Here is an 18575-nt window from a genome sequence, read left to right as displayed (position 1 = left end):
CTTTGGGGTATTTTGGGGTATTTTCTGGTATTTTCTGGTATTTTCTGGTATTTTGGGGTATTTTGGGGTAGTTTCTGGTATTTTGGGGTATTTTGGGGTAGTTTCTGGTATTTTCTGGTATTTTCTGGTATTTTGGGGTAGTTTCTGGTATTTTGGGGTATACTTTGGGGTATTTTGGGGTAGTTTCTGGTCGTTTCTGGTATTTTCTGGTATTTTGGGGTATTTTGGGGTAGTTTCTGGTATTTTGGGGTATACTTTGGGGTATTTTGGGGTAGTTTCTGGTATTATCTGGTATTTTCTGGTATTTTGGGGTATTTTGGGGTAGTTTCTGGTATTTTGGGGTATACTTTGGGGTATTTTGGGGTAGTTTCTGGTATTTTGGGGTATTTTGGGGTAGTTTCTGGTATTTTGGGGTATACTTTGGGGTATTTTGGGGTATTTTGGGGTAGTATCTGGTATTTTGGGGTATACTTTGGGGTATTTTGGGGTAGTTTCTGGTATTTTCTGGTATTTTCTGGTATTTTGGGGTAGTTTCTGGTATTTTGGGGTATACTTTGGGGTATTTTCTGGTATTTTTGGGTATTTTCTGGTATTTTGGGGTATTTTGGGGTAGTTTCTGGTATTTTGGGGTATACTTTGGGGTATTTTGGGGTAGTTTCTGGTATTTTCTGGTATTTTGGGGTATTTTGGGGTAGTTTCTGGTATTTTGGGGTATACTTTGGGGTATTTTGGGGTAGTTTCTGGTATTTTGGGGTATACTTTGGGGTATTTTGGGGTAGTTTCTGGTATTTTCTGGTATTTTCTGGTACTTTGGGGTGATTAGTAGGACCCGTGTAAAGTACTTAATAATAATAATAATAATAATAATAATAATAATAATAATAATAATAATAATAATAATAATAATAATAATAATAATAATAATAATAATAATAATAATAATAATAATAATAATAATAATAATAATAATAATAATAATAATAATAATAATAATTCATTTATTTTGTATAGCGCTTTTCAAAGACCCAAAGTCGCTGACAATAGGCAAAAAAGAAACAAAGAAAACAAAGAAACATAGAACCACAGGGAAACAGAGGACAATAATAAATACACAGGAGCATAAAACCACGAGTAACGGATAACAAATACGGGAGTGAGTAGGGGAGACAGTCGGGAGGAGAGTAAGGGAAAACCAAGGGGGGTGTGGGGGGCAGGAGAGGAGAGAACGTGCATGGGGCAGGGGGAAATGGTGGCGAGTTGGAGGAGGGTGGTTATGGGTAAGGAAGGTTGAATGCTTGGGAGAACAGGTAGGTTTTGAGTCTGGATTTGAAGGTGGAGAGTGAGGGAGAGTCTCTGATGGTCTGAGGGAGGGAGTTCCAGAGTCGGGGAGCAGCTCGTGAGAATGCCCGGTCACCAAAACCTTTGAGTTTGGATGACGGGACAGTGAGGGAAAGAGTGGAAGAGGACCGGAGGGAACGGGTGGGGCGGTAGGGGAGAAGGAGGTCAGTCAGGTACAATACGTAAGTACTGTTTTGGGTGGATTTGTACTTTACTCAAGTATTATTAAGTTTGTATACTTGTGCTCAATTACATTTCAGAGAAAAAAAACATACTTTTACTCTTTACATTTCAAATGCAGACCTACAAAGTACAAAGTACAAATCTTGCAGGTCCAACTATTTTATTTAGTATATTTGGTTACCTGGCCGAACTAACGTTAACATTATCGGCCAATCAAATCCCCATCAATGGAAAATGAACCCGCCCATACCCATGCTGATTGGTCCTTGTGCAAGACTAGAAAGCGGGGATCTTTGATTAAACACCTGCTATCAGAAGAATAGACAGTCAGAAAAAAGGTTTTTACTTTGACTTTTTAGTACTTAAGTACATTTAAAAGTAGACACTTTTTTTTTTTTCTGACTTTTACTTGAGTGAGATTTTGAGACGGTACCCATACTTTCACTTAAGTATAATTTCTGGGTACTTTCTACACCCCTGTCTGTAACACATAGTGCAGTAGGAAGGGACAGGGAGAATATTGTCTAGTATCGTGATATGGCCAGTATGTTAGTTTTCAAGTCTTTTACCATTATAAGGCTTTACTCACTGTCAAATGATCTCTGCGACAATGGAATAATTGGTCAACTTGACTTGAAAGTCTGGCCCCTTAGCCCTGTTGTTCCCTGCTCATCGATGATGTTGTCAAAGGGTGGAATCCTTCCTCAGCACAATCCATGCTGTGTGTCATCGTGGACAGCCAGCTCCTCCTCAGTAAGTTACCAAATTAATATATTGTAGTGTACTTACAATAGATTTCATTCACAGTCTTTGCTGCCCTGTAATGGGCGCCTGGTGATACTAAATCCAGATTTAACTCTTCCATTGGAAAGAGAAGATTTGGCCCGATCCATAGATGTATGACTTGGCCATAACAAGCTCATTTATAGGCCTGATATTCTATATTCTACATTCATATTTCAAATTGCTTGTACAGACTGAAGACTGGCGCCATTACTTTACATTGGCTTTGTGGCTACCTGAGGAGGAGCTGGTGTTCAGTATGAAGCACAGTGTGGGTTGTGCAGAGAAAGGACCGACTGATAACATCATTGGTAGTAAATAGGGCTTGGGATGCAAAAAAAAAATAAAAATTATCTACTTGTTTTCCCCATTTTTTCTATTTTTCTCCCATCCCCAATTTCGTATTGTCCAATTCTACCCTCCCCTGTCTCGAACGCTGTTAGGCCATGCCTACCACAAGCCGGCTGCAATGTGGACGAAGCCTTGCATCACGTGTCCCCTCCGGTACTCGAGGAGGCAGCCGTCGCATCTTTTTCACCTGCACAGCGCGATCTCTCAGCGGCGAGGGTCTGCGTGGGAGGGACACGCCGCCCTCGTCGCTTCCTGTTTCTACTGCGCAGGCGCACCAACCGACCTGTAGGAGTCGCTGTCCACAACGTCTGATCCCCACCCACCAGCTTCCCACCCCGTATTAGTATGAACGACCAGCCAAGCTGGTAGCAACGCCGAGAGCTGGGCTCGAACCAAGCATCTCCTGCGTTGGTGGCGAGTGCCTTGCCCACTGCGCCACCTAGCCGCTTGGGGTGCAAAATTCTCAACTTATTATTTAACACAAATTGTCATGATAATTTATTTCTGGAGGCAATATTCCATTTTTCACTGTGTAGTCCAACCAAAGAAATATTTAACGATAAATCCCAGTATCAAATCACAATAAAACAGCAACATCACTGTATCTGTGTTGGTGATAATATGGTGTCAGGGAGCCATCGTACCCCGTTGTCGAGCGTGGCCAGGGAGTGGTAGAGGCGACAGAGGGAGGCCACCCCGTTGAGCTCTGTGATGGGAACCAGCTCCTTACAGCTGCTCTTCTTGAAGGCCAACATCTTCTCTATGTACTTCTCAAACAGAGGCTTCAGGTGCTCCACCTCGACCTGGAGGGATGGGGGGGGGGGGGCAGAGAAAGGGAGGAATTATAATAATAATACACTTTATTTGTATAGCACCTTTCATACAGAAACTGCAGCTCAAAGTGCTTCACAACAGAAAAAATACAGGCACAAAATGAGCACATTATAAAGTGCAGACACATAAAATCACAGTTTTTCACATTAGGATCTAACATCCCAACAGGCCACCTCGTTTATGGTTTGATTCAGTGTTAAATAGACACTAATAAAAAGAGTAAGATAAATTAGTGCAATAGTGCAGTGCAATAAGTAGTAGAATAGAATAGACATAAAATGAGCACATAAAGTGCAGAATACATGGAACAGAACTGCGGAACCAAACTGGAATGAACTGGTGGTTAATCCCCTGAGGTATGTTTTTATTCATCAGTGCACAGGAGGTCATGACCCCGTGTGGACGGTACACATGGAGGGGTTTAGTAATGTGACTTAGGGGAGGGGTCTGAGCTGTGCAGATGTGATGTGACTTAGGGGTGGGGTCTGAGCTGTGCAGATGTGATGTGACTTAGGGGTGGGGTCTGAGCTGTGCAGATGGAGCGGTGACTTAGGGGAGGGGTCTGAGCTGTGCAGATGTGATGTGACTTAGGGGAGGGGTCTGAGCTGTGCAGATGTGATGTGACTTAGGGGAGGGGTCTGAGCTGTGCAGATGGAGCGGTGACTTAGGGGAGGGGTCTGAGCTGTGCAGATGTGATGTGACTTAGGGGAGGGGTCTGAGCTGTACTGATGGAGCGGTGATGTCATTGAGATTAATATCAAAATCACGATGAAGTAGGACGATGTGAGCGATCTGCCGGCGCAGTGAGAGGAATTATTTGACAAACATCTTGGAATGAACTTGATCCTGTAATTCTGAATACAAGATACAATCCTGTAGTAAACGTATTCTCGACGTCAACAGACCCAGCTCTGGATGTGTTTAACTGGTAGTACAGGACTAGTACAGGACTAATACACGACTAGTACATAACTAATACACGACTAGTACATAACTAATACATGACTAGTACAGGACGAATACATGACTAGTACAGGACGAATACATGACTAGTACAGGACGAATACATGACTAGTACAGGATGAATACATGACTAGTACAGGACGAATACATGACTAGTACACGACTAGTACATAACTAATACATGACTAGTACAGGACTAATACATGACTAGTACAGGACGAATACATGACTAGTACAGGACTAGTAGAGGACTAGTACATGACTAGTACATGGCTAATACAGGACTAGTACAGGACTAGTACATGACTAGTACATGGCTAATACAGGACTAGTACAGGACTAGTACAGGACTAGTACATGACTAGTACATGGCTAATACACGACTAGTACAGGACTAGTACATGCCTAGTACACGACTAGTACAGGACTAGTACAGGACTAGTACAGGACTAGTACAGAACTAATACACGACTAGTACATGACTAATACATGGCTAATACAGGACTAGTACATGACTAATACACGACTAGTACATAACTAATACAGGACTAGTACAGGACTAATACACGACTAGTACATAACTAATACATGACTAGTACAGGACTAGTACATGGCTAATACAGGACTAGTACATGGCTAATACACGACTAGTACATAACTAATACATGACTAGTACAGGACTAGTACATGGCTAATACAGGACTAGTACATAACTAATACAGGACTAGTACATGGCTAATACAGGACTAGTACACGACTAGTACATGGCTAATACAGGACTAGTACAGGCCTAGTACAGGACTAGTACATGGCTAATACAGGACTAGTACATGGCTAATACACAACTAGTACATAACTAATACATGACTAGTACAGGACTAGTACATGGCTAATACAGGACTAGTACATAACTAATACAGGACTAGTACAGGACTAGTACATGGCTAATACAGGACTAGTACACGACTAGTACATGGCTAATACAGGACTAGTACAGGCCTAGTACAGGACTAATACAGGACTAGTACAGGGCTAGTACATGGCTAATACAGGACTAGTACACGACTAGTACATGGCTAATACAGGACTAGTACACGACTAGTACATGGCTAATACAGGACTAGTACAGGCCTAGTACAGGACTAATACAGGACTAGTACAGGGCTAGTACATGGCTAATACAGGACTAGTACATGGCTAATACAGGACTAGTACAGGACTAGTACAGGACTAATACAGGACTAGTACAGGGCTAGTACATGGCTAATACAGGACTAGTACATGGCTAATACAGGACTAGTACATGGCTAATACAGGACTAGTACATAACTAATACATGACTAGTACAGGACTAGTACATGGCTAATACATGACTAGTACAGGACTACTCCCTGTACACACATGACTGTGTGGCTCAGCGGAGCAACAACACAATCATCAAATTTGCTGACGACACAGTAGTGGTGGGCCTGATCTCTGCAAACGACGAGAGGGCCTACCTGGAAGAGGTCAAGGTCCTGGCGGGATGGTGCAAGGAGAACAGACTCTCCCTGAACGTCAGCAAAACAAAGGAGATGATTGTGGACTTTAGGAGGTCGGGGGTCAGGGACTACAGCCCCCTCAGCATCGACGGGGCACCGGTTGAGAGAGTGAACAGTTTTAAATACCTCGGAGTCCACATTTCCGAGGACTTGACATGTACCACACACATTGACAGTGTTGTGAAGAAGGCACGACAACGCCTCTACTTCCTCAGGCGCCTAAGGAAGTTCCAAGTCAGTCAGAAGATCCTTAAGAACTTCTACTCATGTACAATAGAGAGCATCCTGACTGGCAATATCACCTCCTGGTTTGGGAATAGCACCGCACAAGACCGTAGCAGACTACAGAGAGTGGCACGTTCAGCCGAACGCACAATTGGAGGGGGGCTTCCCACCCTCCAGAACATTTACAACAAGCGGTGCAGGGGTAAGGCTAAGAGAATCATCAAGGACTCCAGACACCCAAACAACTGCCTCTTTGAACTGCTGTGGTCAGGCAAGCGATACCGGAGTTTCATGGCGAGCACAGAAAGACTCAGAAGAAGCTTCTATCCCCAGGCCATCAGGCTGCTCAACGAACAATAAACACTATGCAACAACCATCAAATGCACACAGCACACACATCCACACGCGCACACTCACTTTAACAAACAACACACTGCAGCACCCACTCTCCACACTTTAGATCACCTAAACACACTTTATATTTATTGGTAAAGGATTTGCACTACAACTCGTACACCTTACTGTAAATTGTACCTAAATTGTACCTCATCCCATTTCTGCTTTGCACTATATAGTATTGTATATTAGTACATTGCATAGTATATTGTATATTGTATGGTAACTCAGTTACTTCTATTCTGCATCGAACATTGTACATATGTCTATACTGAACACTGTGACTTCTATTTTGACTTCTATTACATGCTATACTATTTTATTTCATACTTATCTTGTCTAGCACAGTCTCTGGAGCGTAACAATAAGAAGCATTTTGTATACAAGTATTCTGTACTTCTGTATGACAACTATTAAAGAAACTTGAAACTTGAAACTAGTACATGGTTAATACAGGACTAGTACAGGACTAATACATGACTAGCACACGACTAATACAGGACTAGTACAGGACTGTATGGTTGAGTGCAGTGTGTGGACCACCTTCTGACGCTTGTCGAGCCACGACTGAACATAGTGCGTCCATCCCAGGTCAGAGTAGTCGCTGAAGACCATCCCGCATCGAGACACTGTCGCCGGGGACGCCATGGCCAAGTCCTCCACCTCAAACAGTAGAGACACCTACACACACACACACACGCACACGCACACACACACACGCGCACACGCACACGCACACGCACACGCACACACACACACACACACACACACACACACACACACACACACACACACACACACACATTGAATACTTTATTTGGTTCAACAAATTATATTACATAAACAGGGAATCAATCAATAATTGTTGAATCAGTCTTCTTATCAGTTTTGGACTATGGTGATGTAATTTATAGGCATGCTGCGGCATCAACTCTTAAACCTCTGGATTCTGCATATCACTCAGCTATCAGATTTATAACTGGTGACAGATATGATACTCACCATTGTGTCCCGTATGATAGGGTGGGATGGCCTTCTCTTGCACAAACACTGGTATTTATTTATTTTTAAAGCCCTTATTGGTAAACAACCTGTTTATATCTCTTCACTGTTAGATTGGAATATTGGAACCTGTTGTGAAGGGCCAGATTAAACCGAATATATATATTTATTTATATATATATATTTAATTGTATTTGTATATTCTCTAATATTCCCTGATATCCCTTGTATATTCCTTGTACAATATGCATTGAATATCCATTCTAGCCTACTGAACATCCCATAATAGTCTCCATTCTACTATTGGTCGAGACCTTGGTGCCAGGCTGCCATACCCCTCAGACCCAGTTCAAACGTACCGCTCGACATGTACGTACAAGTCCTAGTTCCGCGTAGGAATTTGGCTACCGCACCACTAATGGGACTATTTGTTCATAGTGCGTATATATACTGCGCTACTAAAGTAGGACTTCCTTTTCAGTCCAGTTTCTTACCCTCCAATAGAGTCACAGACGTAAAGCCTCCCCGCGACGCCACGTGTGGGAGTAAGGCCAAGTTCGCCTACCATCGGTATTGAGACATCGTGTATATTAATATTTGAATAGTCATATTTGGCACTATATCGTCGAGTTGGACGTAGTCTATTAAGCTAATAATAGTCTGTTAATATATAGTGCTTCGTGCGGTGAGAATACTACCGTAGTCAGTACCCCATCGTTTCGGGCAGAGAACTGGCTGCTTACCCAGGGTGGTTGACCCTATGTGAAGCTGCACCCGAGGAGCCCCAGAGCCGACGAGCGAGTGGACCTGTATACCGGATTATTCTACCGACGACAGCCCGCCTTCCCAGGCACGGATTATGCTTTGGATACTTTGATTATTCCATGGATAAAGACCCCCGACACTGCCGTGTGTTGGAACCCCCCCCCCCCTGGAGAGGACGCAAGGTGAGGAGACGCTCTGCAAGACGAGGTCTCTTCACGTCTCTCCCCCGTGGACCGGAGAGAGCCGGCCCACAAAGAGTCCACCTGCTTTCATCTGTGGTCCAAGGATCGCCGGCGCATTGAACGGCACTACAGTGGGTTCACCTGGGATACCCTTGGCCGGACGAGGCAGCTGGATTCTACCCCCCCCCCCCCTCCTACTCCTGTCGGCTTACAAGCGACCGGATTAACCCCCTCTAGTGTATCCAGCCTATAATCATTAAAGTATCATTGCTGTTATTCCTTAACTATTCCAGGTCGTATATTTACCACCTGCGCCTTTAGAGATTGGACATTCTCTATTGATATACCGACGAATACTCCTTGCCATAAAAGTGCATACTATTTCAATTCATAAATGTAATTAAGTGATTAAGTGCTTATCCTAAACACCATCGCTGTGTAGGAAATAAAGACCTGTTTCTAATTCGTACATTTGTGTTGGATCCGTTTCATCTACGTGAGAGTGTTCATGATAATATATTTATGCCGTGTACTGGGTGGCCGAATATTAAGTACAAAGGTAGTGGTAGTAAGTATCATATCTAGTAATACAGTCAGGGAATTGTACCCCTCAGTTACAATTGGTCCTTCGAGCCGGAGGGTAATCAGTGTAATATTAATATAGTGTTATTAATATTGAAATGGCCTATGATGAACACTCCACGAAACGATCCTCCTAACCAACGCCCGCAGCGCGAACGACGGCTCCCTCAGTACTTAGAGGCTTACGCTGTCAGTCAACAACCTAGTCTTCTACTAACAGTAAACGCGGTAAAACTAGAAAGTAAAAGTATGTCTAACCCCAACGCCCAGACTACCCCGACCATAGAGGCCCCTACGGGCTCTAATGTAACTGACCAAGTTCACGGTGGGGACCAGTGGGAACCAGACATGACTTCACACCCCGCCAGTACTGAAGAAGTAGTCCCCGATGAGTCCCGGGAGGAATACAACGCTACCGAGAGAGAACTCGGCACGGAAGAAGACGGGGAGAGCACCGTGGAGATAGAGCTCCAAGGCTCCGCAAGGAGTACCCCGAGGGAAGGCTCCCCTATACAACCGCCTTCTCCCAGCGAGGCAGAGAGGACCCTACAGCAGGCATTCCTCGTCAGCCTGAAAGCCTCTACTGAACGCGATAGACTCCAGGGTGAACGCGATCGATTGCAGATACAGCAACGGAGCGAAGAAGAGCACATACGCCTGGAAATAAGACGCATTCAGATGGAAGAGAATGTGGCCCGAGACCGAGCAGACAGCCAGCGAGCAGCTGCTGGTGCTCTACGGGACGCAGAGCGCGACAGACAGCAAGCGCAACTAATAGAACAGCTGATCAGACGGACAACACCCTCTCCCTCCGCCAGAGGCTCCAGGAACTCGTCTAGACACACCTCCAGGGCGGCATCCCCTAGCCGAGTAAACAACCCTGAACTTGACCAACAGACGAGGTCTATACCCCCCACAGACCACCTCCCCCCACCGGTCCAAGCGAGACCTAGCAACCGGGAAGGAGCAGCATATCCTGTGGAGAGGCTAAACCAGAGACTACAAGCACTGGATGACCTAACTGAAGACGAAGAGGAAGAGGAGGAGAACCACGCCCGAAGACAGCACAGTACTCTACCGGACCAGGAGGTCCGGTACAGCCCAGGCTATACTCCCGCGGAGCTGCGCTACAGACCCCCGACTCTATACACGGGTGAGCACGACGCACGACCCGCACCGAGGAACAGCACCTGGACAAGCGGGCCATGGTACACTGCCGGTACCAGCCCATACCAAGGAGCGGGAGGAGACTCGCCTAGGAGGCCTCTCCCCCAACGCTCGCCGATGTATCCACAGTCAGCGTCATACATTGGCACGCCTATGGTACCCGACTTCACCCAAGAGAACCGGGCCCAGTATACAGAACTCCGCATGTGTCTGGAGACCATGTTGGTGGATGTATTGGATGAACGCCACAAATACGCCATCCTACTGCAGCACTTAAAGGTACCCCGCGCACATAATATAGCGCTCGCCTACGCGACTTCCACCACCCCATACACAGCAGCGCTGGTAGCATTGGACCAGAGGTATGGGCGCATATGGGATTACGTGATCCAGGAGATCCGACACATCGACCGCTTACCCCCAGCAATAGACAATCGAGCACTGGACGACCTGTCCATCAGAGTGCAGTCCCTGGTAGGGATGTTGGGAGCGCAAAGAGAGAAGGGGAAGTATGAACTTTACGCCAACTCAAATGTGGAAAGGATTCTGGAGAAGCTGCCGCCCGCTCGTCAGGAGCGCTTTAGGCGGCAGAGGGACCACAGAGACCCGAATGGCCCCGAACCGAACCTCCTCGATCTAGCAGACTTCCTGGCGAGAGAAGTCAGCAGCCTACGGCTAGATACATTCGGACGGAGCACCCCTGGCTCCAGAGAAGGAACCAGACGACTAAATGATGGAAGAAGATCGGTGACTGTGATGCACCAATCGGAGTCAGTACCGAGCAGCAGGAGCCACAGTACCCCCTCCAGAACGGAGAAGTGGAAGATAGTGTGCCCCTACTGTGAGAAAGAACACTGGCTAGCGCAATGTGACTCCTTCCCCAAGCTGAACGCGGAGGAAGCAGGTCAATGGATAAAGTCCAACAAGCGCTGTTTTCGCTGTGCGCGCTCACACATGGCAGTCGAATGCCGCTTAAAGAAAAGGTGCACCAAGTGCGATGGAGCCCATCTGGACATACTTCACGACAGTAACAGACGGCGCCCTTCACCTGCACCATCCAGCCGCAAAGCGAGCGTCATGTACATCGATCCCGCCAGCAGCAGTGGAGCCCGAGTACTCCTAAAAGTAGTGCGTGTGACACTAAGCTACCAGAATAAAGTCCTGGACACTTACGCCGTCCTCGATGACGGGTCAGAGAAGACCCTGCTGCTCGCCTCCGCTGCGGCCCAGCTAGGGCTGCGGGGAAGCGAAACCCAAATGACAATTCGGACAATAAGACGAGATTTGAAGACGATAAAGGGCGAGAATGTCTCATTCTCTATCGCAGCAAGCGGCCAGCCTGAGCGACGGTACCAGATTGCAGACGCTTTCACCAGCCAAGAAATAGGACTGTCGCGGTACACATACCCCGTCGCCAAGCTGATGGAGAAATATGCACATCTGCGCAAGTTACCGATCCCGCTCATAGACAATGCTATGCCGACCCTGTTGATAGGCTCCGACCATGCAGACCTCATTGTCCCGATAGACCGGGTTCATACCGGACCCCGAGGCTGTCCTGCAGCAGTCGAGACCCGTTTGGGATGGACTCTCCAAGGCCCGCTCGCCAAATCTCTCAACCGAAGTACAGCCACTAGATGTCTCCACTCCCGAGTCACAGAGGGAGAAACCGCACTCCTGCAACACGTAGAGCGGCTATGGACCCTGGAACAGATGCCCTTTAAGAACGGAAAGAAAGACATTCGCTCTAAAGATGACATTTACGCCATTCACCTCCTCGAGACAGGGACCAAGAGAGTCCCGGTCAACGGCGTGTTGAGATACGCCACGCCACTCCTGCGGCGAGAAGGAATGCCTACTTTCCACGCCAAGACAGACGCCACAGAACGGTACCTGCTGAACACGGAGCGGCGCTTAGCCAAGAACCCCGCCCAAGAGAGTGTATACCGCGCTGAGATTGAGAAGCTCATCACAGCGGGACACGTCACAAAGATGGACATTAAAGAGGCTGACCAGACCACTGAATCGTGGTACGTGCCCCACCACAAGGTCCATCACAACGGTAAAGACCGCATAGTATTTAACTGCAGCTACCAGATCGGATCCCAAAATCTGAATAAAGAGTTACTGCCCGGTCCCACACTCGGCCCCTCCCTACTCGGCATTCTACTCCGCTTCCGCCAGGAAAAGGTGGCCATCAGCGGGGATATTAAAGGAATGTTCCTGCAGGTGAGATTAGTAGAGGCGGACAAGCCCCTGTTACGGTTCCTATGGAGAGAGAAGCCAGGAGATGAGCACCCAGCCATCTACCAATGGGAAGTCCTCCCCTTCGGAACGACGTGCAGCCCCTGCTGTGCGACATTTGCACTACAGAAACATGTAGCAGAGGACCCAGCAGCGGACGAAGAGGTCCGACACAGCGTAAAGAACAGCTTCTACGTAGACAACTGTCTACAAAGCCTTTCAACCCAGGAAGAAGCCGAGGCTCTCCTGATTAAACTCCGCGCCTCATTGATCAAAGGCGGCTTTGATCTCAGGCAGTGGGCCAGCAGCGATCCGCAAGTACTGCGCAGCCTCTCCTCCGAGGACAAGGCAGCCAGCAGCGAGACCTGGATGGCTACAATCCCGGGAGAAGCCCAGGAGATGACCCTGGGATTGGTGTGGCGATTCAAAACAGATTCGCTTCACTACAGACACAAGCCCCTGACTACGGAGCAGGGAAGGCCGGCGGCGGCGCCGACCACCAGACGGAGTGTGTACACAACACTCGCCCGACAATATGACCCGCTAGGATGTATTCTACCGTACACCACCAGGGCAAAAATGATTGTACGAGCATTGTGGGACAAGGACCAGGGCTGGGACGACCCCATTCCCGCACACCTTGCATCCACCTGGAGAGAGTGGGAGATGGAGCTCCACTCACTCCCAGGCGTTAATATGCGCCGAAGCTACTTCCCACCCACGGTGAGGCCAGAGACATGTAAAATGGACTTACACGTCTTCAGTGACGCCTCAGAGGTCGCATACGGATCAGTAGCCTACTTGCGGGCCCAATACCAGGGGGGAGAGATCTACACAGCATTTGTCCTCGCCCGCTCGAGAATAGCCCCACGCAAGCAACAATCTATCCCACGTCTAGAGCTCTGCGCAGCCCTAGCCGGAGCGCACCTAGCCACGCTCATCCAACGTGAGCTCACCATACCGGTGTCTAGAACAATCCTGTGGTCAGATTCCACGACGGTACTCGCCTGGATCAAATCGGACTCATGCAAGTACAAAGTCTTCGTGGGAGTCAGAGTCACCGAGATTCAAGACTTAACCGAAGAGTTAACCGGAGAAACAGAGTGGCGCTACGTTGATACAAAACAGAACCCAGCTGACGTCATCACCCGGGGGATGCCCCTGGATGACCTCACCCGTCGCAATGTCTACAGTGACGGCCCCGCATTCCTAAGACTCCCGGAAGGACAGTGGCCCATGCCTATCCCGAGGGAAGCAAGTCCAGAGGAGGTGGAAATTAAGAAGTCTGTGTTCTGTGGATTGAGCACCGTAGCCTCCACCGACCCTAACATAGACGATTGCACGTCCATAGAGAGTGCACAACAAAGAACATTCCTGCGGTACCACCCGGAGTGCAAGTCCCCCGCTGATATGTCAGCAGCTAACTACGAGGAAGCAGAATTGCTTCTACTGCAGCGAGCCCAGACAGACTCATTCCTTATGGCCTCCCGTAGATTCACATCACGGAAGGGAAGACCGTCTACCCTATTGTCCGATCATGGGACAAACTTCAAAGGCGGCGAAAGAGAGCTGAGAGAGAGCTTCCAAGCTATGGGCCCAGAACTTAAGACCCACCTCGCTCCAGCACAGGTTGATTTCCAATTCAACCCCCCAAACGCACCCCACTTCGGTGGCACTTGGGAACGAGAAGTGCGCTCCATAAAGACAGCCCTGTACGCAGTACTTGGGGCCCAGACTGTGGCGGAAGAAGTCCTACTGACAGTCCTCACGGAGATTGAGGGAGTACTTAACTCGAAGCCCCTCGGATATGTCTCCAGTGATGTGGCGGATATCGACCCAGTTACCCCCAACACACTCCTGATGGGGCGGCTAGATCCTGCATTACCACAGACAATGTACCGGCCTGAAGAAGCGAACGGCCGACGAATGTGGAGGTACAGCCAAGTATTAGCCGACAAGTTTTGGAACAGTTTCCTACTGCACTACCTACCGTCTCTACAGACCCGCCAGAAGTGGGTAAAGGAGAGAGACAATTTGACAGAAGGAACAGTCGTCATGATTATTGATCAATCACTGCCCAGAGCTATGTGGCCGGCCGGCCGCGTAAGCAAAGTGATCACCGGTGCCGACGGCAAGGTCCGAGCAGCTGAAGTGCTCGTCCAGGGTCGCACTTACACCCGTCCCGTGGCAAGGCTCATAGAACTGCCTCGACTCCCAGACACAATCGATGATGACCATGACCCTACAACCCTATGACTTTGTGAAGTTGACTGACCCCTACAGCAAACCCTTATGTGTAAATAGACAACGCGATTAATCTGTCTCTGTTTAACTGATTAGGTCTGGGACCTATTCAGGGGGTGGCTGTTGTGAAGGGCCAGATTAAACCGAATATATATATTTATTTATATATATTTAATTGTATTTGTATATTCTCTAATATTCCCTGATATCCCTTGTATATTCCTTGTACAATATGCATTGAATATCCATTCTAGCCTACTGAACATCCCATAATAGTCTCCATTCTACTATTGGTCGAGACCTTGGTGCCAGGCTGCCATACCCCTCAGACCCAGTTCAAACGTACCGCTCGACATGTACGTACAAGTCCTAGTTCCGCGTAGGAATTTGGCTACCGCACCACTAATGGGACTATTTGTTCATAGTGCGTATATATACTGCGCTACTAAAGTAGGACTTCCTTTTCAGTCCAGTTTCTTACCCTCCAATAGAGTCACAGACGTAAAGCCTCCCCGCGACGCCACGTGTGGGAGTAAGGCCAAGTTCGCCTACCATCGGTATTGAGACATCGTGTATATTAATATTTGAATAGTCATATTTGGCACTATATCGTCGAGTTGGACGTAGTCTATTAAGCTAATAATAGTCTGTTAATATATAGTGCTTCGTGCGGTGAGAATACTACCGTAGTCAGTACCCCATCGTTTCGGGCAGAGAACTGGCTGCTTACCCAGGGTGGTTGACCCTATGTGAAGCTGCACCCGAGGAGCCCCAGAGCCGACGAGCGAGTGGACCTGTATACCGGATTATTCTACCGACGACAGCCCGCCTTCCCAGGCACGGATTATGCTTTGGATACTTTGATTATTCCATGGATAAAGACCCCCGACACTGCCGTGTGTTGGAACCCCCCCCCCTGGAGAGGACGCAAGGTGAGGAGACGCTCTGCAAGACGAGGTCTCTTCACGTCTCTCCCCCGTGGACCGGAGAGAGCCGGCCCACAAAGAGTCCACCTGCTTTCATCTGTGGTCCAAGGATCGCCGGCGCATTGAACGGCACTACAGTGGGTTCACCTGGGATACCCTTGGCCGGACGAGGCAGCTGGATTCTACCCCCCCCCCCCTCCTACTCCTGTCGGCTTACAAGCGACCGGATTAACCCCCTCTAGTGTATCCAGCCTATAATCATTAAAGTATCATTGCTGTTATTCCTTAACTATTCCAGGTCGTATATTTACCACCTGCGCCTTTAGAGATTGGACATTCTCTATTGATATACCGACGAATACTCCTTGCCATAAAAGTGCATACTATTTCAATTCATAAATGTAATTAAGTGATTAAGTGCTTATCCTACACACCATCGCTGTGTAGGAAATAAAGACCTGTTTCTAATTCGTACATTTGTGTTGGATCCGTTTCATCTACGTGAGAGTGTTCATGATAATATATTTATGCCGTGTACTGGGTGGCCGAATATTAAGTACAAAGGTAGTGGTAGTAAGTATCATATCTAGTAATACAGTCAGGGAATTGTACCCCTCAGTTACAGAACCTATTCAACTCGATCAAATTACTGGATGGTTCTTAGGGTCCCTCAAGTTTGTTCTGATCTAGGGATGTCAGCTTTTTCCTTTGATGCCTCTAACTCATGGAATGTCCTTCAACTCTCTCTGAAATTGGAGGTTCTCCCTTCCCTTGGAATGTTTAAACATATGATTTCAGACCATTGTGTGACTACCTGTAACTGTTTTAGCTGATCTTTTAAAATGATTTTGAAACGTTTTAAATGTTTTACTCTGGTGTTTACATTTCTGTGAATATTGTTTTTATTATATACTACATATCTTTCATCTTAATGTAAATAGCCTCAGGCACAAACTGGCAGAAATAAGAAATCATTTCAGTAGCGGAAAGGTAAACATACTATGTTTCTCAGAAACCAAACTGGACCCATCAGTAACAGACCCGGAAATTGAATTAGAGAACTATTCTTTAGTCCGCAATGACAGGAACAGGCATGGAGGAGGTGTCTGTATGTACATCCATCAAGACACCAAATTTATTAACCGTACAGACCTAGATCATGAGGCTATTGAAACTGTTTTTGTAGAAATTCTATTTGAAAGGGCTAAATCTGTTCTAGTCGGCACAATTTACAGACCGCCAGACCAAAATGGCTTTTATGACGTGTTGGATGAGTGCTTAGCTGGAGTTGAGGATACAGAAATGATTCTTATTGGGGATTGGAACACGGATATGCAACAAAAAGATGCACCCGTCTTCAAATCCTACAATAGGTTTTGTGATCTGCACGGCCTCAGCCAACTAATCACACAACCCACACGTGTGTGTGAGTCAACTCAGACTACCATTGACCTCATCCTGACCTCTGACAAGTCCAAGATCGCCAATAAAGGGGTTATAGCATGCGGGTTAAGTGATCATTATATGATATTCTGTACCCGCAAAAAGCTAAAACAAAAGGCTGGCTGTCACAAAACAGTCACATCTAGAGACCTAAAAACCTACTCTAGCGAGGCCTTTAACCTTGAACTGGAGGGTCTGGACTGGTCAGATGAGCTCAATGGTACACTGGTTGAAGAAACATGGCTTGGCTTCAAAACCAAATTTTCAACGATACTAAACAACATGGCCCCCCTAAGAACCACCAGGGTAAAAAATCGCGCTGAGCCGTGGATGCACGCTGAAATACTGACCGCTATGAAAACCAGAGACAAAAAATTCTCTGAGTTTCGTAAAAGTCAGTCAAAGCTTAACATAAGCACGAGCAGTGAACTCCAAGCCCACGTGACTGAACTCAAACTGCAAAGAAACAGACTAAGAAATGATGTAAACTCCATGATCAAAACAGCAAAGAAAAAATTCATCAATGACAAAACCGAGGAAAACAAAAACAAACCGCGTGAACTTTGGAAATTACTCAATAACCAACTAGGCTGCAGTAAAAAACTTAAAACCAGATTCTCAAACATAAACATAAAGACGGACAACACGCTCATCACAGAAAAGCTGGATGTAGCCAATTACTTAAATAGTTTCTTCACAAACATAGCCACAACACTGGTAAACAAACTACCCTCCCACTCAGGGCATTATGGGGTAGAACACATAGTAGCTTACTACAAAAACCTAGGGGTCCACAAAGACGACTTCAAACTGGAAATGGTAACAACAGATGAGGTACTCAAAAAACTGAGCGCCCTCCAACCTAACAAGGCCACTGGCCATGACAACATCCCCTCCAAATTCCTCAGAGACTCAGCAGCCGCCATCACCCCAGTCATCACACACATAATAAACCTCTCTATAAAACAGGGACACGTCCCCAAGGACTTCAAAATTGCGAGAGTGACCCCTCTGCACAAAAAAGTCAGTAAATTAGACCCAGGCAACTACCGCCCTGTTTCTATCCTTACCTCCATCTCGAAAGTCATGGAAAAAATTGTATACGAACAGGTCGAAAAATACCTTGCGGAAAAAAATCTAATCTACGAATTCCAATCTGGCTTCAGAACATCCCACTCCACTGACACATGCCTTCTCTATTTAAACGACCACATCAAACAAGAGGTGGACGCGGGCAAATACTGCGGCATGGTCATGCTGGACCTACAAAAGGCCTTCGACACTGTCAATCACACCATTCTGATTGACAAGCTAAAAGCAATTGGTTTTGATAGTCTATCAGTGAGCTGGATGCAATCCTACCTGGAGGGGAGAGAGCAGATGGTGGAGGTAAACGGTACCCTAT

The 18575-nt window shown here is 46.9% G+C and overlaps 1 protein-coding gene across 1 annotated transcript in view; it reads right to left on the bottom strand.

The window, feature by feature from the left end:
• The window catches only part of dnah2 (dynein, axonemal, heavy chain 2), a gene marked incomplete at both ends in the record, with an annotated part of 509699 nt that overhangs the window by 331778 nt on the left and 159346 nt on the right, over positions 1 to 18575 (bottom strand). Inside the window, 2 exon segments of the mRNA XM_084326360.1 lie at positions 3300 to 3458; positions 7159 to 7296. Coding sequence (XP_084182486.1) covers positions 3300 to 3458; positions 7159 to 7296 — 297 coding nt within the window.

The sequence above is a fragment of the Notolepis coatsorum genome (genome assembly GCF_963971535.1).
Source record: "Notolepis coatsorum genome assembly, chromosome: 1".
In the NCBI taxonomy this organism is placed as follows: Eukaryota; Metazoa; Chordata; class Actinopteri; order Aulopiformes; family Paralepididae; genus Notolepis; species Notolepis coatsorum.
This window is presented reverse-complemented; position numbering and strand designations above follow the sequence as displayed.